General features: G+C 45.7%; 1 protein-coding gene across 4 annotated transcripts; it reads right to left on the bottom strand.

Moving 5' to 3' along the window:
• Positions 1-3,165: 3,165 nt before the first annotated feature.
• Positions 3,166-16,116, bottom strand: LOC308661718 (uncharacterized protein). Of its 4 annotated transcripts, XM_081316870.1 has the most exons (6): positions 14,148-16,116; positions 13,205-13,340; positions 11,728-11,837; positions 8,694-8,820; positions 8,468-8,505; positions 4,112-4,448 (listed from the first exon to the last, which is right to left on the bottom strand). In XM_081316870.1, exons 1-6 carry the CDS (start codon positions 16,092-16,094, stop codon positions 4,254-4,256), a joined length of 2,553 nt encoding a protein of 850 aa, XP_081172996.1. In that variant the 5' UTR covers positions 16,095-16,116; the 3' UTR covers positions 4,112-4,253. The 4 variants fall into 4 exon arrangements, with proteins under 4 accessions (XP_081172994.1, XP_081172995.1, XP_081172996.1 ...); XM_081316868.1 differs by lacking the exon at positions 8,468-8,505 and having other exon boundaries at positions 3,166-4,448; XM_081316869.1 differs by lacking the exon at positions 8,468-8,505 and having other exon boundaries at positions 3,166-4,448; positions 11,767-11,837.
• Positions 16,117-22,598: the final 6,482 nt, after the last annotated feature.

The following is a 22,598-nucleotide window of genomic DNA, read 5'->3' as shown; positions in this document are numbered from 1 at the left end:
GCTTGTTGGAAGGCCGCAAAAGGGGATAAAAATAATAAGTTGGAAGGGACCTTGGAGGTCATCTAGTCCAACCCCCTGCTCAGGCAGGAAACTCTATACTACTTCAGACAAATGGCTGGCCAGTCTCGTCTTAAAAACTTCCAGTTTTGGAGCATTCACCACTTCTGGAGGCAGGTTGTTCCACTGGTTAGTTGTTCTGTCAGGAAGTTTCTCCTTAGTTCTAGGTTGCTTCTCTCCTTGACCAGTTTCCATCCGTTGCTTCTTGTCCTGCTTTCAGGTGCTTTGGAGAATAGCTTGACTCCCTCTTCTTTGTGGTAGTCCCTGAGATATTGGAACACTGCTATCATGTCACCCCTCACCCTTCTCTTCATTAAACTACACATACCCAATTCCAGCAACCGTTCCCTATATGTTTTAGCCTCCCCCAATCATCTTTGTTGCTCTTCTCTGTACTTTCTAGAGTCTCGACATCTTTTTTACATCGTGGTGACCAAAACTGGATGCAGTATTCCAGGTGTGGCCTTACCAAGGCATTGTAAAGTGGTATTAGTACTTCACGTGATCTTGATTCTGTCCCTCTGTTAATGCAGCCTAGCACTGTGTTGGCTTTTTTGGCAGCTGCAGAACACTGCTGGCTCATATTTAAGTGATTGTCCACTAGGACTCCGAGATCTCTCTCACAGTTACTACTATTGAGCAAGGTACCACCTATACTATACCTGTGCATTTGATTTTTTTCCTGCCTAAATGTAGAACCTTACTTTTTTCACAATTGAATTCCATTTTGTTAGATAGTGCCCAGTGTTCGAGTCTGTCCAGATCCTTCTGTATGTTAAGCCTATCTTCTGGAGTATTGGCTATTCCTGCCAGCTTGGTGTCGTCTGCAAATTTGATGAGTTCCCCATCTATCCCCTCATCCAAATCATTGATGAAGATGTTGAAGAGCACTGGGCCCAGAACAGAGCCCTGGGGCACCCCACTACAAACTTCCTTCCGTGTAGATGCAGTTCCATTGAGGACCACACGCTGAGTACGGCCTGTCAGCCAGCTACGAATCCATCTCGTTGGGATGCTATCTAACCCACATTTTTCTATCTTATCAAGTAGAAGATTGTGATCTACTTTATCAAATGCCTTACTGAATTCTGCTTACATGACTCACATGACTCCGGGACACTGCAACCGTCATAAATGTGAATCAGCTGACAAGCATCTGAATTTTGATCTCGTGACCACGGGAGATGCTGCATCGGTCGTAAGCGCGGAAAGCGGTCATAAGTCATTTTTTTCAGTGCCATTGTAACTTTTGAATGGTCACTAAATGAACTGTTGTTAAGTCGAGGACTATCTGGAGAGAAGAAATTTTGATGATTGTAAGCCGCCCAGTTATTGTTCTGTACCAGCCTGCTACCGGCCCTGCAGAAAAGGCAGGGACAACCCCTTTACAAACGGCAAGAGGCTGGAATTATGCCTGCCAAATTTATAGCTACAAAAACAAACAAGACACGAACCAAGAAACAGGAGCTTTAAGAAACACGAACTATCCAAGCGGTTGCCTTCAGCAAACCAGCCCTCCCCACACATTCCCCTTATATAGAGTTCAGGGCGTGGCTTCTCTCTGCCTCCTTCTGAGAAGCCCCATTGCCTTCCTCTGTTTACTCCTAATTGACTGCCTCCTGCGTGGGGCGTCCTTGAACAGGGCCAGCTGTGGGTCATCTTCATCCACGCTGTCAGGCTCACACAGCTGGGTCTCCGTGGTGACCAAGTGGGAGGGGCCTGGCTGAGGGCTCTCATCAGCAAGATCTTCAACCCCCTCAGCAAGGTCTTCAACACCCCCTCCTCCTCCTCTGAGTCGTCCGACCCAACTGCCGAACCCACAAGCTGACCCTGAATCACAACAGTTATCCTGCAGTAAAATGGGCAGCCAATAAATTTAATAAATAATAAATAAACTGAGACTCAATTGGACATGGAACAGGTCTGAAGGGAAGTCTCCACACTTGAGGAATATGGCAAATATGAAGGGTTCAGAAGCACAGCATAAAACTTATTTCTTCTTGAAAATAATAGCACTTCTGAATGGTTGACCTCGTACTTCTTTTCTAAAAGGTTTCCCTCAGTGATTGTAAGATTATGAAGCCACGTTATTCAGAGGTTACCACAGATCCCGGGTAGATAAGAGATGGTGGCCTTGAGTTTGGGGCCAAAGGGTGTGGGTAAGGGACGAAAACTCTGAAGAAAATGACAAATATTTAAAGAAAGAGACCTGAAGGAGAGAAAACATGTATTTAAAGAAACACCCTTCTCAAAATTTTAGCTCAGGAATTACAGCAAGGTAGGGAAATGTAAGGCTGCAAGGGGCTAATTATAAGTAGTTTAAAAGAGGAATAATTTGAAAAGGAGAAACATCGACCTAATATTTTGAACACAAGAAGCACCCATCATATTGCTCCTTTAGGATGGCTTAAGAATATAAATTGATAAAAGAATAAAAAATAATGGGATTGTTCAAATATGGAAAGTCCCCTTTAAATCTCATGTGAATCTTTCCAGCCGCAGTGGCTCAGTGAAGAGAAGACATGCTCCAACAATGGAGGTTTTTAAAGAGATTGGACAACCATTTGTCTGAAATGATACAGGTCTTCTATTTGAGCAGGGGGTTGGACTAGAAGATCTCTGAGTCCCTTCCAACTCTGTTATTCTTTTATTTGGGATATCTGAACTGGTAGTGTGGCTTGTGGGTAAGCAGATAATTAGGCATCATTTACAGACAAGAATGGAAGGCAACAGAATAGGAATAGGACCGGACTGGACTAGAATAGAGTTGGAAGGGACCTTGGAGGTCTTCTAGACCAACCCCCTGCTCATACAGGAAACCCTATACCATTTCAGACAAATGGTAGTCCAATCTCTTCCTAAAAACTTCCAGTGTTAGAGCATTCACAACTTCTGGAGGGAAGTTGTTCCATTGATGAATTATTCTGTCAGGAATTTTTTCCTTAGTTCTAGGTTGCTTCTGTCCTTGATTAGTTTCACTCTGTGGTTTCTTGTCCTGCCCTCAGGTACTTTGGAGAATAGCTTGAAATGTCACCCCTAGTCCTTCTCTTCATTAAACTACTAGACTGTTGTGATTATTAACCCCAACAATTTCAGATAGGAAGTCCGTTAAGAATTCAAACAGACAAGTTTTTTTATTATTTAAAAATCCCGTTTGGAGCTTGCCAGGGGCGTCTCCCACTTGCAGCTTGTCCTGGTCCTCCACTTGGCTCAGGAGGAAGGCTTCGGCCAACACCAGACCTGAGAATTGTTCCATGTGCACCAGGTATAGCATCTGAAAATGTGGTTGCCTTCCTGGATTCAGCCACTTGATGGCAAAGGTAGTATAGGCAGGTGGAAATCTCTTCGGGCCCATTATTGTCCTGGAAGTGGACACTTCTGAAGCCCTGGACCTCTGAATTGATGGTTTCGTGGATTTTTGCAGAATTTCTTTCCATGTTCCAAGCATTTATGTGGCTTCTTCCATGTGGATCATTCTGGGTAGAGTTAAGGGACCCGTTTTTAATGGAGTGCTTTCCCACACTTCTTGCATTTATGAGGTTTCTCCCCGACGTGGACCCTTTTATGGGATTTAAGGTTACCCTTCTGGGTAAAACTCTTTCCACAATCCGTGCACTTATGCGGTTTTTCCTCGGTGTGGATTTTTTTGTGAGAATTAAGGTTACTGCGCTGGTTGAAACTCTTTCCGCATTGCCCACATTTGTACGGTTTCTCCCCGGTGTGTATCCTCTTATGGGATGTAAGTTGAAAGTTATGGGTAAAATTCTTTCCACACTCCCCACATTTGTATGGTTTTTCCCCTGTGTGATTCATTCTATGAGAATTAAGATTAGCCTTATGGTTAAAGCTCTTTCCACAATCTATGCACTTAAATGGTTTCTCCCCCGTGTGGATTATTTTATGGGAAGTAAGATACCTGCGCTGACCAAAACTCTTTCCACATTCCATACATTTATATGGTTTCCCCACTGAATTGATTCTTTCATCGGGAGCAAGAGAACTGCTCTGACTGAAAAGTTTCCCGGTCTCTTTATAGGATTTATCTCCCCCATCGGTTTTTCCATGTTTAGAGAAGATAGCAGTCCTATTATTGTAGTGTTTTCCATCCTCTTGGCATGGATTCTCTTCTTTAGTTCGAACTGGGTATCGCTCGCATAAATCTAAGCCTTCTTCAAATGTTTCCACACTTTCCACTTTTAGTTTTTCTTTCTGATCTCCTTTGGGAAGAAAACCTTGCCTTTGGGAAGATGGCGAAGTTGAGCAAATCTTGCTGTCATTTTCTGACAGTTTTTCCCCGTGCTCTTTTGTTTCCATTGGATTTGCACACTCCTCTCGCCTCTCTTCATCCCTGGACGTTTGGAAAGCTTCCTTGTTCTCCTTAGCGTGATTTCCTTCAGAGAAAACGAAGGAGTGAAAATTTGAGGCAAGGTAGGGGAAGCAAAATTGAGAATTCAAAGCACGGGAAATAAAATTTTCCTAGTGAAATTCTGTCAAGGATTCTGCACTGTCTTGAAAGGTGTTCTGCTAATTAATGTTAAATACTCTGGCCTACTCCAGTGGTCCCCAACCTTTTCTGCCTTGGCGGCCTGAGAAGGGGGGAGAAAGAGAGGAGAGTTCTATGAGAATGGCGAGCGCGCACCTGTTCAAATAAGTGGAGCTGTGCACATGAGCGCAAGCAGCCACTGCTCGCCTGAGTGGAGCTGCGTGCGCATGTGTGCTTGCCCGCCGCTTGCATTGCCCGGTTCCGAACAGGACACAGCCCAGTAGTGGCCTGCGGCCCGAGGATTGGGGACCCTTGGTCTAAGCCTTACAAAATTTGGACTTTAATTTAATTTAATTTAATAACTTTGACAGGTTATTGTAACATTCATATGAATAAAACCGCCCAGTATAGAAGTAGATTGCTTCTATTTTATGAGCTTCTTAAAAGAAAAATAATTCACTTTTTTAAATAAAGCACATGCATTTATTTATATTCACCCCACCCCTCCATCATTTTTGCAAATAACTCAAAAGTGGCGAACATATCCAACAGAACGTCCTCCTCCTCCTCCTCCTGTTTTCCCCACAACAACCACCCTGTGAAGCGAGTTGGGCTGTGTGTGTGTGACTGACCCAAGGTCATTTGCACCGTTACCCCATTTTGTTCAATAAATTAATTCTACTTATGGATTCCTATCGAAGGCATAGCTGGAATTCAGTTTAAGGAAGTGAGGAATCAGGGAAAAGTTTGTAATATTTATTCTGGAGGAGGACAAGGAGCCCCACTCAGCCAGTCCACTTCTTCTGGGGCCGAAGTTCTGCAGCTGCATTCGGGCCTGCATTTTGCAGTCAGGCCTTTCCAGAAGGCCTAAGCAGCCGAGTACCAAGCTATGGATTGAATCCATAGCTCAGTTCTTGGCTGCAGAGGCCTTCCGGAAAGCCCTGTGACTGAGAAATGCAGTCCTGGTTGCAGATGAGGCCTCAGAAGTGGGCCAGCATGGAGAGGCCTGGCTGCAAGGTAAGTGGGTGCAGGGCGGGTGGTGCAGCTCCACCTTCCACCCCCGAGCTAGCTTGATTTTTAGGTGTGTGCCTTACCCCAAAACTAGGGCTTATTTTTGGGATAGGACTTATTTTAGCCCCCCCCAAAAATCAAGCTAGGGATTATTGCTGATGTAGGCCTTACTTTTGGGGAAACACGGTACCATATTTCCCCAAAAATAAGCCCTAATGCGTCTTTTGGAGCAAAAATCAACATAAGATCCGTTCTTATTTTTGGAGTGGGGCTTATATTACGAGTGTCCTGAAAAATCATGCTAGGGATTACTTTCCAGTTGGGGTCTTATTTTAGGGGAAACACGGTAGTCCTAGACTTATGACCACAATTGAGCCCCAAATTTTTGTTGTTAAGTGATAAATTTGTTAATTGAGTTTTTGCCCATTTGACAACTTTTCTTGCCACAATTGCTGAATCATTACAGTTGTTAAATTTTGGGAAAAGGCAGCCACGGAAGCACTCGACCGAGTTGTACCCATGCGGCCCCTTACCCGGTGCAGATCCCAGTGGGCTCCATGGTTTTCTACGGAGCTCCGGGAGATGAAACGTCGGAGACGGGGCCTAGAGAGCTGTTGGAGATCCAGCCGATCCGAATCCGACCGATCGCGACTAAGGTCCTTTACGAGGTCTTATCTCGCAGCGTTGAGGAGGGCAAGGTCTAATTACTTTGCTACCCTTATTGCGTCCGCAGATAATCGCCCGACCGCCCTGTTTAGGGTGACCCGCTCCCTCCTTAATCAAGAGGTGAAGGAGGATCCCTTACAGGGTCGTGCCGAGGAATTTAGCCAACATCTGCTGGACAAAATCGCTCGGATCCGGACCGGTTTGGATTCCAACTGGGCAGAATCTGACGATGAGAATATGGACAGTCTTGTTGATGTTATCTGGGAAGAGTTCGATCCTGTGACTCTGGACGAGGTAGACAAGATCATGAGGAAACTGAGCTCCACTACGTCCTTATTGGACCCGTGCCCCTCCTGGCTGGTTTATGCGGCTCGGGATGGGACACAAGGCTGGATCCATGCAGTGATAACTGCTTCATTGAAAGAGGGCAGTTTTCCCGCCGCCTTGAAAGAAGCGGTAGTGAGACCCCTCCTCAAAAAGCCTGTCCTGGACCCAGCTGTTTTAAACAACTTTCGCCCGGTCTCCAACCTTCGCTTTCTTGCGAAGGTTGTTGAGAGCGTAGTGGCACATCAACTTCCTCTGTTCCTGGAAGACGCTGATTATCTAGACCCGTACCAATCGGGTTTCAGGCCCGGACACAGCATGGAGACGGCATTGGTCGCTCTGATGAATGATCTCTGGCGAGCTCGGGACAGGGGTTGTTCCTCTGTCCTAGTCCTATTAGACCTCTCAGCGGCTTTTGATACCATCGACCATGGTATCTTACTGCGGCGTCTCAGGAGGTTGGGAGTGGGAGGCACTGTTTTTCAGTGGTTCTCCTCCTACCTTCTGGAACGTTCGCAGTCGGTGTTGGCGGGTGGGCAGAGATCGACCCCGAGACCTCTCGTTTATGGAGTTCCTCAGGGGTCGGTCCTCTCACCTCTCCTGTTTAACATCTATATGAAGCCGCTAGGTGAGATCATCCGTGGTTTTGGAGTGGGATATCATCAATATGCTGATGATACCCAGCTTTTCATCTTGACCCCAAACCACCCCAGTGATGCCCTCGACGTGATGTCCCGTTGCCTGGAAGCGGTCCGGGTCTGGATGGGGAGGAACAGGCTTCAACTCAACCCGGACAAGACTGAATGGCTGTACATACCGGCATCTCAGGAAATTCAGATTATTCCATCTCTTACTATTGGGGGTGAGTTACTACCCCCCGTAGATAAGGCTCGCAATTTGGGTGTCCTCTTAGATTCACAGCTCTCCTTAGAAGATCATATAGGAGCTGTGACTAGAGGGGCCTTCGCCCAGGTTCGTCTGGTGCGCCAGTTGCGACCCTACCTAGACCTGGATGCCTTGCGTACAGTCACTCATGCACTTGTGACCTCTCGTTTAGACTACTGCAATGCTCTCTACATGGGGCTGCCCTTGAGGACCACTCAGAAGCTTCAGCTGGTACAGAATGCAGCCGCGCGAGTTCTTTTGGGGGTCTCCCGATACTCCCATGTTACACCTCTGCTCCGTGAGCTGCATTGGCTTCCAGTTGCCTTCCGGGTGAAATTCAAGGTGCTGGTGATGACATACAAAGCCCTACATGGCATGGGTCCGGATTACCTACGGGAGCACCTACTGCCGGCGTCAACTTCCCTCCGTCCTGTACGCTCCCACAGAGAGGGCCTCCTCAGGGTACCACCGGTCAGAGAATGTCGGCTGGTGACCCCCAGGGGGAGAGCATTCTCGGTGGGCGCACCAATCCTTTGGAACCGCTTACCGGCTGAACTACGGATGGCCCCCGACCTTCGCTCCTTCCGGCGTGATCTAAAAACTTATCTATTCGAACAAGCCGGCCTGGTCTGATGGGTTTGGGGTTTTAACATTATTTTTAACTAACTTACTACATTGGGCACAATCATTTAAATCTAAATCTTGTATCCTGTATTCTTATTTTTATTGCCCTGTACACCGCCCTGAGTCCTTCGGGAGAAGGGCGGTATATAAATCAAATAAATAAATAAATAAATAAATTGGTAACACGATTGTTAAGTGTATCTGGCTTCCCCATGGACTGTTTGCTAGAAGGTTGCAAAAGGAGATCACATGATCCCGTCATAAAGATGAACCAGCTGTCAAGCATCTGAATGTAAATCACAAGACCCTGGGGATGGTGCAACGACCGTGTGAAAAAAATGACCATAAGTCGCTTTTTTTAGTGCCGTTGTAACTTTGGAACGGTCTCTAAACGAACTGTTGTAAGTCAAGGATTACCTGTAATTTGTTGCTTGTCTTGAAATACCTGCCATTAACTGGAGAAAAACAATTGTTGATAGTGAAAACAGGGATTAGGGATTTTGATAATGAATTAGCAGTCAAAATAATAACAACGTTGATATCTGTTGCCATTTAATCAATCTCTCACCAAGAAGATAAAAAAAGAGTTGCATTTTCCCAACCATTTCTTCTAACCATCAGAACAAAGAGCAGGCGTCCTTACTCAGAAAGGCTAAATTTCTGGAGTTCTCCAGCATGATTTCTCGGTAGAGTGTTTTTTGATCAGGATCTAGCAGAGACCATTCCTCCTTGGAAAAATACACAGCCACCTCTTCAAAAGGCACGAGAACCTGTGTAAAATAGTAGACTTAAGTTTTATTTGCGAGTTCTCTCCTTTTGGTTCAACAATATGTAAAACAGAGATTTGCAGTGGGTCAAACGGACATTGAACATAGGATTAAGAATTATGGCATGGCATGGCATGGCATGGCATAGCATAGAATAGAATACTTTATTGTCACTTTAAATGTACACGGATCAGCATACATTAAAATGAGATTTCATTGCATATACCTCAATGCAAGAATGTCACTTCACGGATTTTGATTAATATCAATATTTGTGCAGAAAGCACATTATATGAGAAAGTGGAAAACATTATGATTAAAGGTCTGGAGACTAAAACCTATGAAAAACGGTTGCAGGAATTGAGTATGGATACTCTATGGCAGACATGTCAAACACAAGGCCCGGGGGCCAGATCCGGCCCGCGAAATGGTTTCATGCGGCCCGCGAAGCCATCCTGGAAACAGTGAGGGAACGGCCCCCACTGCCTTGGCCCTGGCCCAGAGACCCTCCTCCTGCCAGAGACCCTCAGATCTGTCCCACTCCTGCCCAGGCCCCCATAGGCACCCTTGATGCCAACGATGTAGAGCTGGCCACACCCACCCAGTAGGCCATACACACTCTAGCCACGCCCACACAGTAGGCCACACCCACCCAGGCCACACCCACCCGGCCCCCTGAGGGCAACCGCAATGCCGATGCGGCCCTCAATGAAATTGAGTTTGACACCCCTGCTCTAGGGAAAAGAAGGACTAGGGGGGAGGACACGATAGCAGTATTCCAATATTTGAGCGGCTACCACAAAGAAGAGGGAGTTAACTTATTTTCCAAAGCACCAGAAGGCAAGACAAGAAACTAATCAAGGAGAGAAGCAATCTGGAATTAAGGAGAAACTTCCTAACCATTGGAACTCCTTGCCTCCAGAACCTGTGGGTGCTTCATCACTGGAGGTTTTTAAGAAGACTGTCAGCCACCCATCTAAAATGGTATAGGTTCTCCTGTTTGAGCAGCGGGTTGGACCCATTTCCAGCAACCGTTCTTTTTTTTTAATTTTTTTTATAAATTTTACTAAACAAATTTTAAATAAAACAACAAGAATATTATTACAAAGTACTGAAAAGTGCATCAAATAGAAAAACACCAAAACATCCTAGACACCAAAAAAACAAAAACAACAACATTAGACAGGACCGGGGAGTGTAATACTACCCCTAATTTCTTTTTCTCGTGCATCCCAGGCTAAGTAACCTTTAATTACCAAATATTAGAAATCTATAATTGTATATATCTCCAGATTCTATACCTCAAATAATAATACACAATCATCTGGTATTTCCCCCGTTGAGATTAAATATTCTATTTTGTAACCATGAATACCAGGAGTCCCAACTTTTATTGAAAAGTGATTCACTTTTCCCTTTGAGAATATATGTCATTCGATCTGACTCTGCGCATAGTAATACTTTCTCTATTACTTGATAGTCCGTTGGGATTTCCTTCATCTTCCAATATTGCGCATAAGTCATACGCACCGCTGTTGTAATATGTATTACTAGATACCAAACATTTTTTGGTACTTCTTGTGGCTTCATCCCCAAGAGGAAAATAGCTGGGTCCAATTGAAGATCATATCCTGTTATTTGAAATAACCAATTTTTATATTGGTCCAGTAATGCCTAACCTTTGGACAAGTCCACCACTGATGCTAGAAAGTGCCCCTGGCAGAATCACATTTCCAACATTTGTCATTTGCATTGGGAAACATTTTTAAAATTCGTGCGGGAGCTAAGTACCATCTATACAACATTTTGTACATATTTTCTTTAAATGCCGTTGCTAACGTTAATTTTATATTTTTCTTCCAAATTTGTTCCCACTCTTCTAATCAACTTCCCTCCGCCCAGTGCGCTCCCACAGAGAGGGCCTCCTCAGGGTGCCACCGGTCGGAGAATGCCGTCTGGTGGCCCCCAGGGGGAGGGCGTTCTCATTGGGAGTGCCTGACCTGTGGAACCATTTATCGGTTGAGCTCCGGATGGCTCCCGACCTTCGCTCCTTCTGACGCGACCTAAAAACCTATTTGTTTGAACAAGCCGGCCTGGTCTGGTGGGGTTTTTTTTAATTATTGTTTTAATGTAATTTATTTTCTGCATTTGGGCACTAGGGTTTAATTTGTTTTTAATTTCTGTATTTTGGGTATTTTGGTATTTATGTCCCTGTTCACCCTGAGTCCTTCGGGAGAAGGGCGGTATACAAATCAAATCAAATCAAATCAAATCAATAAATTAATTCTATAGTAGGACCAATATTTCTCCCCCAGGCAACCGTTCTTTATCTGTTTTAGCCTCTAGTCCTCTGTTTGTTGTGAAGCGCTAGCAACATTCTGAATTTCAGTTTCTTGCCAGACTAACAACAGTTCTGAGAGGGGAATTAAATATTACTGATTGGCCATTCTGAACCTCTATTTCATGTTTTTTTTCAGAACCAATACTATCCTATGTAGATGCATCAAAAGTGGCTTTTATTTTGAAAAGGCAACTGGAGTGATTTTTTTTTAGGAAAAACAAGACATTTGGCTTCCCATCCTGGAAGATTCATCAGTTGTACCGGATCCTGTGGGAGATGGAAAGACAGTTACTGACAGTTGAGATTAGTTGATGGGAAGGGGAAGAGTTCTGACAGGATGGCGGGGGGATGGAAAGATAGTGTTTCCTTTGCAGTCAACTGATCTTACCACTCTCTGAGAGACCGTTGTAGTTACTAATTCAACTGATGGGAGCTTCCAGGATCTCATTTTCCCTCAAAGTCAGTCCAGTTTGCCTTTTCAAAATAAAAACTCACGTTTGATACAAACTAGGACCTGGATAACTGAGAATCTTCACAGACATCGTACGTAGAGTATATGACAAAATCACCTCCAACTGATCTATCATTGTTGACATTTTGGCTCCTACCCGAGTTGGATGTTCAACTGCTTTTTCAACTCCATCAGGAAAAGAAGAAGAATCTACGAATACCGACTCCCCTGTGAGATAAAAGTGAGAAATATTTATTTATTTGGAAAATTTATTTTGCCGCCTACTCGCACTGTCAAGTTTCCAACGTATGGGCTTTTCAAGTGACTCTGAGGCATTGTTTACCTTTATTTAGCCTAATACACTGGGCAAATGCTTGCTCGAAGGAAGCTGGAATCTGAAATCTCCGCCCCTTGCACAATATATTAAACACAATTCTCCACCTTTCTAATTTTGTCATTAATCATATTCTCCAATTAAAGAATCAGTTTCCCTTGTTAGAAAACCCACCAAGTTCTTATCTTCTTTAATTTCAGATGGCCTTGAGGTACAATCCTCCTCTTCCCCCCTCCCAGCCTTAATCCAATCTCTTAAAGCAATACACAAGTTCAACATATGAAATAGCTACTTCTTCATCTCTTGTCAAGCAATAACATTCGATGTTAGCAGCGTTGACACGCGCATGGCGACTCAAGGCGGCTTACATGGATATAAAAACACCATTTTTTAAAAAAGTAAAAATAATAAGAAAAATAATAAAATAACCCCCCCACCCCTGATGAAAACACACGAAATATTAGCCATTTAATAGGCTCCATCCCGCTCTGGGTTCCCCAGGCCCGCTGGCAGAACCACATCTTCAGCACCTTCCGAAAGAGTGTTAGAGTGGGGGGCCAGTCTAATCTCTGGGGCGGGGGGAATGATGTTCCAGAGAAAGGGAACCATCACGGAGAATGCCCTTCTTCTGGGTCCCACCAGATGTTGCTCCTTAGGGCAGGGGTCCCCAATCCCCGGTCCGTGGACCGGGGCATGGCATGCCAGCAACCGGGCCACACAAACAAGCAAAGCCCGATCCACAGGATGCAGGCAGCACACAAAACCACGTCCCCTCTGGCCCACAGAAAAACCTCTCACCGGTGCCAAAAGGTTGGGGACCTCTGCCTTGGGGAAGGGACCCAGAACGTTCCTTGCCTCCCCGCTCTAGTGGGTCAGGTGGATGTGACCAGCAAGAGACAGTCCCTCAGATAACCTGGTCCCAAGCCATGAAGAGCTTTAAAGGGGACAACCAGGACCTTGGATTGCAAATCAGTAACCAATGCAGTTCCCGCAGGAGAGCTAATACATGTGCAACCAAGGTCGGCACAAAACCATGCGGGCTGCAGTGTTTTGCACCAACTGGAGCTTTTGGATGCTCTTCAGGGGCAGCCCCATATAGAGCGGGTTGCAATAGTCAAGACGGGAGGTGACTAGGGCAAAATTTTAAGAGATAAAATTTTCAGAAATGTAGTAATTACATTATTGGCAAGGGTTCTGCAAAACAGGGTCCAGAGAATGAGGGGGGGGGGAAAGTGCCTCTTTCTGAGGAACTTTCTCTTACTGGGAGTGATGTCCTGACTTTGATATTCATGGAAGATCTCCCTGAAGAACATCTCCTGGGAAGGCTCTGGTGGATCCCTCCTTTTCTCCAGATCCTTAGGGATGGTCTTCAAGTCAGCCCTCTGGAACTGAAGGACCTGAAGAAGCAACAAAGTACAAATAATGGAACCTACAAAAAAGGAAGCAGATGCTCACAGGAACAACTGGCCTTAAACATCTCCTTTCTTTAATATCTTCATAACACTACAAGTAGTCCTCAACTTACAACAGTTTATTTAGTGACCGCTCGAAGTTTCAACAGCACTGAACAAAGTGACTTATGACAATTTTTCACAGTTACAACTTTTACAGCATCCCCAGGTTCATGTGATCAAAATTCAGATGCTTGGCAACCGGCTCGTATTTATAATGCTTGCTGTGTCGTGTGTGTGTGTGTGTGTGTGTGACGTGATCCCCGTTTGTTACCTTCTGACAAGCAAAGCCAATGGGGAGGCCACATTCTCTTCATGACTGGCTTAATAACTGCAGCGATTCGCTTAACAACTGTGGCAAGACAGGTTGTAAAACAGGGCTGTAAAACTCACTTAACCAGAGAAATGTTGAGCTCAACTGTGGTCGTCAGGCCGAGGACTGTCAGTATTCAGTTATAGCTGATGTACCCACCGTTTCCAATGAGCTCAACAGTACACAACAAAACCCAACAGGACTAAAATAGAACGCAGTAAAGAATCAACCGGCTTACTGACCTAACTCTTTCAGTGATTCACTTAACGTCGTGAAACGGGTAAAACTCACTGAACAAATGTCTCCCTGAAGAACAGAAACATTGGGCTCAATTATAGTCATAAGCCGAGGACTACCTGTGTAAAGTAAGCCTGTAAGAATCTTAACCTGTGGATATTCTTTGACGTCCATTTTGAGCTTGCCAAGTGAAGGCCTCTCACCTGCATCTCTGCTTTCTCCTTCTCCTCCTCCGCCTGGCTCAGGAGGAAGCCTTCAGCCAGGGCCACCGCCTGGCAGCTGGTCTCTGCTCCACACTCCCGCACCCAGCTCTCCATCTCCGGGGGCAAGAAGCCAAGGAACTGGTCCAGGACCACCAGGTCCTGCATTTGAACTTTGGTGTTCCTTTCGGGCTGCAGCCAATGGCGGCAAAGCTGGTGGAGACGGCTGCACATCTTCCGAGGGCCCTGGTCCGACAAGGAGCAGGACAGGGCCCCCATCTTCTTCCTGGTGATTTCCTGCAGGGCATGTTGAAGATCCTGCCCTTTCCTCCACGAAGCATCCTTCCCAAAGGGGACACCCGTCTCTGTCCGCAGCTCGCAGGCCTCCTTCGGATGGGGAGAGCAGAAGTCGGGGACGCCAGCCTTTCCTGACTCAAGAAGCTCCTGTTGGGGATCTCTGGTAGCCTCTTTCCTCCACGGGACGTCCTTCCAACAGGGAGCATTGTCCATCTCAGGTGCCTTCTTCGCTAGGGGAGGCCTGAAGTCAGTGGGCACTACCTTTCCTGGTGCAAGGTGCTCCTGGTAGGGTCCCCTCATGGCTTTCTTCCTCGACGGGACGTCCTCCCAACAGGGAGCATTGTCCATCTCAGGTGCCTCCTTCGCTAGGGGAGGCCTGAAGTAAGTGGACACTACCTTTCCTAGTGCAAGGTGCTCCTGGTAGGGTCCCCTCATGGCTTTCTTCCTCGACGGGACGTCCTCCCAACAGGGAGCATTGTCCATCTCAGGTGCCTCCTTCGCTAGGGGAGGCCTGAAGTCAGTGGGCACTACCTTTCCTGGCGCAAGGTGCTCCTGGTAGGGTCCCCTCATGGCCTTCTTCCTCGACGGGACGTCCTCCCAACAGGGAGCATCGTCCCTCTCCGCCTGCATCCCGCCGGCCTCCTTCGGATGGGGAGGGCAGAAGTCGGGGACGCCAGTCTTTCCCGACTCAAGACGCTGCTGGTGGGGACCTCTGGCGGCCTCCTTCCTCCACGGGACGTCCTTCCAAGAGGGGGCATCCATCTCAGCAAGGAGAGACTTTAAGTCAGCGGGCACCGTCTTTCCGGGCATCCGACGCTTCTGATGGGGGTCTTTGGGAGAGCTCTCCCCGGAGGCCTCTTGGGGGGACCTGTGACCCAGTCCCGCCTCCTCCTCCTTCGGGGACTTTTTGGGCACGGTCCCATTGTGATCCTCTTCCTCCTCATCCTTCTCCTCCTTCACCCCCGCCATCTCCAGCGGACCTGGGCAGCTGGGCGCTCTCCTCCGGGCCAGGCGCAGCGCCTTCTCCAGCAGCGGGCGCAGCTCCTCCAGAGGCAGCTCGTCCGCCCGCTCGGCCCAGCCTTCCTCCTGCAGGGCCTGGAGCAAGGCCAGCAGCCGCCGCCGCCACCACCCTAACCGGGCGCTGCTTTTTTCCCGCGGCAGCGGCTCCAGCGCCCGGAGCGCCTCCCGCGGCCGCTTCTCCAGCAGCGCCTGCAAAGCGAGCGCGGCGCTCCCGGATAGGTCTGGTCCCTCGGCCGCCTCCAGTTCCACCGCCAGCCCCAGCAGCGCCGCCCGGAGCGCCGCCACGCCGGGCGTCCTGCCTCGCTTCCTTCCCGCCGGGGCGCAGGCCGGAGCCGCGCCTTGGCCCAGCGCTTGGATGGCGCGCAGGAGCGCCATCTCCAGCCGCAGCAAGCCCTGCAGCCGTTCCTGCTCGTCCTCCGACAGCGCCGCGTCCCGGGCTAGCAGCGCCTCCCGGCCACGCCGGGCTTGGCTGAGCTGCGTGCAGAAGCGCTCCAGGTTCGGCGGCCCGTCCAGCTTGACCGCCCAGCGCCAGCGGGCCTGGATGTGCGGGGGCACGTGCGCCGCCAGCAGCGCCTCGGCTTTGGCCAGCTTGCGCGCCAGCCGCTCCGGGGAGAAAGCCAGCGCGTCCGCCATCGCCCTCGCTTCGCCTAGCCAGGCCTGGCCGCTCCAGACCCCGCCCTCTTCCGCCCGAGGCCCCGCCCTCTTCCGCCCGAGGCCCCGCCCTCTTCCGCCCGAGGCCCCGCCCTCTTCCGCCCGAGGCCCTCCTTCCGAAAGGCGGAGCTCTGTGGGCCCCGCCCCCTCCCGGCCGTGCTTGGGAAATCTCCTGGGCAGGCCCTTCAACCGGGAGCCCGCGGGCTCCACCTGCCTGAGGAATAGAAGAGTAGAATATTTGTATTGATTTTTATTGTGTTTATTTTAATTCCATTTATATCCCGCCCTTCTCCGAAGACTCGGGGCGGCTTACAAGCTTAGTAGAGTAGAGACTAGAAGAAAGTATAGAATAGAATTAAGAAATAGAATAAAGTATAAAATAGACCAGACCAGAACAAGAGAATAGAATAGAATAGAATTTTTATTTTATTTAATTTATTTTAATTCCATTTATATCCCGCCCTTCTCCGAAGACTCAGGGCGGCTTACAAGCTTAGCAGTAGCCTTCATTCTATGTATATGCCTGCTTATTAGGGCTTTCATAGAATAGAATAGAATAGAATAGAATAGAATAGAATAGAATAGAATAGAATAGAATAGAATAGAATAGAATAGAATAGAATAGAATAGAATAGAATAGAATAATAGAATATTTATTTATTTTTATTTATTTTAATCCCATTTATATCCCGCCCTTCTCCGAAGACTCAGGGCGGCTTACAATCTAAGTACAAATCAAATGTGCTTAGCAATAGCCTTCATTCTATGTATATGCCTGCTTATTAGGGCTTTCAGAATAGAATAGAATAGAATAGAATAGAATAGAATAGAATAGAATAGAATAGAATAGAATAGAATAATAGAATATTTATTTATTTTTATTTATTTTAATCCCATTTATATCCCGCCCTTCTCCGAAGACTCAGGGCGGCTTACAATCTAAGTACAAATCAAATGTGCTTAGCAATAGCCTTCATTCTATGTATATGCCTGCTTATTAGGGCTTTCATAGAATAGAATAGAATAGAATAGAATAGAATAGAATAGAATAGAATAGAATAGAATAGAATAGAATAGAATAATAGAATATTTATTTATTTATTTTTATTTATTTTAATCCCATTTATATCCCGCCCTTCTCCGAAGACTCAGGGCGGCTTACAATCTAAGTACAAATCAAATGTGCTTAGCAATAGCCTTCATTCTATGTATATGCCTGCTTATTAGGGCTTTCATAGAATAGAATAGAATAGAATAGAATAGAATAGAATAGAATAGAATAGAATAGAATAGAATAGAATAGAATAGAATAATAGAATATTTATTTATTTATTTTTATTTATTTTAATCCCATTTATATCCCGCCCTTCTCCGAAGACTCAGGGCGGCTTACAATCTAAGCACAAATCAAATGTGCTTAGCAATAGCCTTCATTCTATGTATATGCCTGCTTATTAGGGCTTTCGGCCCCCCCCCTCCCCAAGCGGCATTATTACAAAGTCAGCTTAATTGCCCCCAACAATCTGGGTCCTCTTTTTACCTACCTCGGAAGGATGGAAGGCTGAGTCAACCTTGAGCCTGGTGGGATGCAAACCTGCAATAATTGCAGGCAGCTGGTGTTACTTAAGGAGGCATTAGCCCACTGCTCCACCAAGGCTCCTTGGAATAGAATAGAATAGAATAGAATAGAATAGAATAGAATAGAATAGAATAGAATAGAATAGAATAGAATAGAATAGAATAGAATAGAATAGAATAGAATAGAATAGAATAGAATAGAATCTGGAAGGGACCTTGGAGGTCTTCTAGTCCAGCCCCCTGCTCACCCAGGAGACCCTATGCCATTTCAGACAAGTGACTCTCCTGTCAGGACCCACCCCAATCCATGTCTTAGGAAGACAAAAACTCTTGGAGTCAGTTCTAGTCCAAAAGGAATCTTTACTAGGACATGCTTGGTTGTGGGAATACAAGACAGGACTTAGTATTGTTTTACAAATTGAAATTTTATAAAGGGTACCCGGTTCAACCCCCAGTTCCTTCAACCCCATTTGGTCAGCTCCCATCCTTCTACTTTATGTCATCCCTTTCGTGGGGAAAAAAAAGGAACTTCAAATCTTAATGGTTATTGCTTTCTTCCTCTCCAGAATTAAAAGAAGACACAAGCCAGATGCCTTCTTCTCTAACCCTCCCTTTTGTTCCCCCCAGTTCAAAAGGTTCCCTTGGCATTTGAAATAACCTAAGGCAGGCTGAATCCACATATGCTCCTCCTTCCTCGGGAGATGGCAGAATCCATAGGGAGGATATAATGTTTTAAACATACATTTATGAATGTGATATAAATGGATTCTGAAACCAGAACAATAGAATACTGTAGAATAGAATAGAATAGAATAGAATAGAATAGAAGAGAAGAGAAGAGAAGAGAATAGAATAGAATAGAATAGAATAGAATAGAATAGAATAGAATAGAATAGAATAGAATAGAATAGAATAGAATAGAATCTGGAAGGGACCTTGGAGGTCTTCTAGTCCAGCCCCCTACTCAGCCAGGAGACCCTACGCCATTTCAGACAAGTGACTCTCCAACCTTTTCTTTAAAAACTCCAATGATGAATCCCAAAAGTGCTTTTTCAGGAGGCAACTGGCCTTTCTTGTTTTTTTCTTCGAAGACGTTTCACTTCTCATCCAAGAAGCTTCTATGACCTGGATGACTGAGAATCTCCATAGACCCCAGTGATGAAGCACCCACAACTTCTGGACGCAAGTTGTTCCACTGGTTAATTGTTTTCACTGTTAGGAGGTTTCTCCTTAATTTCAGGCTCATTCATGCTTCACATTTTTCAAAACCCCGCCCACACACACACACACAAAGGGGGGGGCAGGTCTGATGGATGCACAACATAATTAATAAAATTAAACCTTAAAATCAGAATATTTTAGGATTGGAAAAATTAAAATTATAAAACATTATAAAAATTGAAAAGATGAATTCCAAAGTGGTGGATTAATACAGGTGGGGGGGTAAGTTCTCATGAGGTCAGCCAGCTCCATGCGGTGGGTGCCCGTATCCCCCGCTCAAGGCCACACACAGCTAATTTTTCATCGCTTTGCAGAAGGCCAAGAAATTGGGGGCTTTCCTCACCTCCGAGGGGCAAGATTGCCACAAAGCAGGGGCAGTGGCAGAAAAGGCCCTCTTCCTAGACCCCACCAATTGAAATTCTTTGGTTAACATGGCCTGTAGCATGCTTTCCCCGCCTGAACTAGTGGAATGGGCTGATGTGATGGGGCGAAACCAGTTCCACAGGTAGTTTGTCCCTATGCCATATAGGGTTTTATAGGTAATAACCAACACCTTGAATTGGATCTGGAAGCAAACTGGCAACCAGTGCAATTTGCAGAGCAATGGTGTTATATATGTCCTTTTTGGGGCACCCAATATATTTATATTTATATTTATTAAATTTTTATACCGCCCTTCTCCCGAAGGACTCAGGGCGGTGTACAGGGCAATAAATATCTAATACAAAGTACAAAAGTTTAAAAAGATTAAATAATTATGCCCGATATAATACAATAGTTAAAAGCTGTGTTAAAGTCCAAACCCAAACCCCGAACCCATCAGACCAGGCCGGCTTGTTCAAATAAATAGGTTTTTAGATCGTGTCGGAAGGAGGAAAAGTCGGGGGCCATCCGGAGCTCAACCGGCAAGCAGTTCCACAGGTCTGGCGCGCCCACAGAGAACGCCCTCCCCCTGGGGGCCACCAGTCGACATTCTCTGATCGGAGGCACCCTGAGGAGGCCCTCTCTGTGGGAGAGCACTGGACGGAGGGAGGTTGACGCCGGCAGCAGGTGCTGCCGTAGGTAATCCGGACCCATGCCATGTAGGGCTTTATATGGCTCATGCTGCCCCACTGCACCAGCTGAAGCTTTTGGGATACTTTTAAAGTATAACCCTGTAGAGATCAAGCCAAATATAATATTTTATGTATAATCAGTCTTTAATGTATAGCATAGCCCAGCAAATCTAGACAGCACACTAAAAAGCAGAGATATCACCCTGCCAACAAAAGTGCGTATACTCAAGGCCATGGTTTTCCCAGTTGCAATGTATGGCTGTGAAAGTTGGACCAGAAGAAAGGCCGAGCGCCAAAGAATAGAGGCCTTTGAACTATGGCGCTGGAGAAGAATCCTGCGAGTTCCTTGGACTGCAAGGCGATCCAACCGGTCAGTCCTAGAGGAGATCAACCCTGACTGCTCTTTAGAAGGCCAGATCCTGAAGGTGAAACTCAAATGCTTTGGCCACCTAATGAGAAGGAAGGACTCACTGGAGAAGAGCCTAATGCTGGGAAAGATTGAGGGCAAGAGAAGAAGGGGACGACAGAGAATGAGGCGGCTGGATGGAGTCACTGAAGCAGTAGGCGTGAGCTTAAATGGACTCAAGAAGATGGTAGAGGACAGGAAGGCCTGGAGGAACGTTGTCCATGGGGTCGCGAGGGGTTGGACATGACTTCGCAACTAACAACATAGCCCAGCTTTTGTTCATTTATTTTTGCTTGCTTCCTGTATGTGCTCCATTGTATTCTAAATTGCGCTGACCAAAGAAAATGTTTTTGTTACTTTAAACTCTGTTATTTCAAGAGAAAGCCTAGCTAAGAAACTGCAACACTTTGCTTGTCTCCCACCCCTTCTCTCTCCTTGGATCTTAAAAGTGTCATATTCCCTTCTGCTTCTCTGCCATGGTTTGCCTCTCTACCGGCCTGCGAAGTAACAAAGTTAATGGGCTAAGTGGCAGCTATGGAGCTATTGCGTAGTCAAGTTTAGAGATGCAGAAATGCAAGCTAGGATAGATAAGGAGATTCAAAGGAATTTTTTAGATGCTGAGGAACCTTGCAATGTGTATTAGTTATATAAAAAAAGAACTTTTCTGATTAGGTGCCCTTCCTTTCTCTGCTGTCTCACAGCAGTGCCTGCGTGTGACAAGAGATTGAAGCGCCCAGCCTGTAACTTTGATCAAAGGAATAAAGCTGTGTTTATTTCAGAATGCCTCGTGTTCAGAATCTCATTGGGATTTATAATAATAATAATAATAATAATAATAATAATAATAATAATAATAATAATAATAATAATAATAATAATAATAATAATAATAATAATAATAATAATAATAATAATAATAAAAAAAAATAAAAAGTTGGAAGGGACCTTGGAGGTCATCTAGTCCAACCCCCTGCTCAGGCAGGAAACCCTATACCATTTCAGGCAAATGGCTGTCCAGTCTCTTCTTAAAAGCCTCCAGTGTTTATTAAGATTCTGAGCTGAAAAACCTTACAACCCCCATGTAGGTGCATTAGAATAGTCCAATCGGGAGATGATCAGGGCACGAGTGACCGAGTGATTATTTGGATGCCTGTCTCTTCAAGTTCAGAAGACTGACACAAAAACAGTCAGATCTCATCTCTAGTGCTATAGGTATGAATCTTGAAAGCCTAAATTTCTCTTTCCCTCCCTCTTTTATCAAAAAGAGTCAAGGCAGGGCAAACTTGAGTTTCTTCCTCACCCCCTCTTGTCTTCCTGGGCTAAGCTGATGTTTATGTAACAGCTGCCGCATACTTTCTTCAAAACCATCCCATGCAAACCTTCAGTCCCTCTTCCTTTAGCTTAATGGGCCACTGGCCCAAGACCTGTTTTCAGGGCAAGGAGGGAGGCATGGCAGAATTTGCACCCAGTCCTTTCTCCTTGCAGCTTCTGTTTTTCACACTGCATTTCCTAGGAACACAAAAAGGGTTTGGGGGTGGGGGGGGGAGAGAGAGCTAGACTTTTTCTTCAGACATTTACACTTTTTGATCATTTCTGATCTGAATATCATAGGTATACCAGTTGTACCCACCCACTAGTATTAACATACCTCTGGCTAGGCTGGGCTCAATGCTTTGTAAACTCACTGCTTTGTGAACATTATTACATTTGACCCAGGAAAGAAAACTGTCACACAGAATTAATAACACTTGGGCAATAAATCAAAAATGACAGACTCTGTTCGATTTTGGACAAGTGACTCCATCCCAGTCTAAATGTCAGGAGATAACCCTTGTAAACAGTATTATCACAATGAAGTAGGAGTTGACCTGGTTAAATCCTTAGCTGGGAAGAAACATCTGGGCCTCCATAACCAAAAGACAGGAATACAGAAAAAAATTAAAAAAAATTACTTAATTTATTTTCCCCTTTCTTTTAGAAGCTTATGGCAATGTTTACTTCCAAATTTTTTCCCCAACAACCTCAGTGATGAATCTAAAATGACCCCATAATAGGATCCAACAGACTGAGATTTGAGGTTTAAGGCAGTTAAACTGTCCTTGATTTGGTTTTAGAGGAAAGCTGCGTGCAATCTTGCATCTTCGATTTTCACTGTTGCTCGGGGAAACCTCTTCTTCAAGGACTGAACTAAAATAAGAGCTATGTGGTTTATTTATCACTTAGTAT

This window comes from Vipera berus (assembly GCF_964194415.1).
Source record: "Vipera berus genome assembly, chromosome: 2".
Lineage (NCBI taxonomy): Eukaryota > Metazoa > Chordata > Lepidosauria > Squamata > Viperidae > Vipera > Vipera berus.
This window is presented reverse-complemented; position numbering and strand designations above follow the sequence as displayed.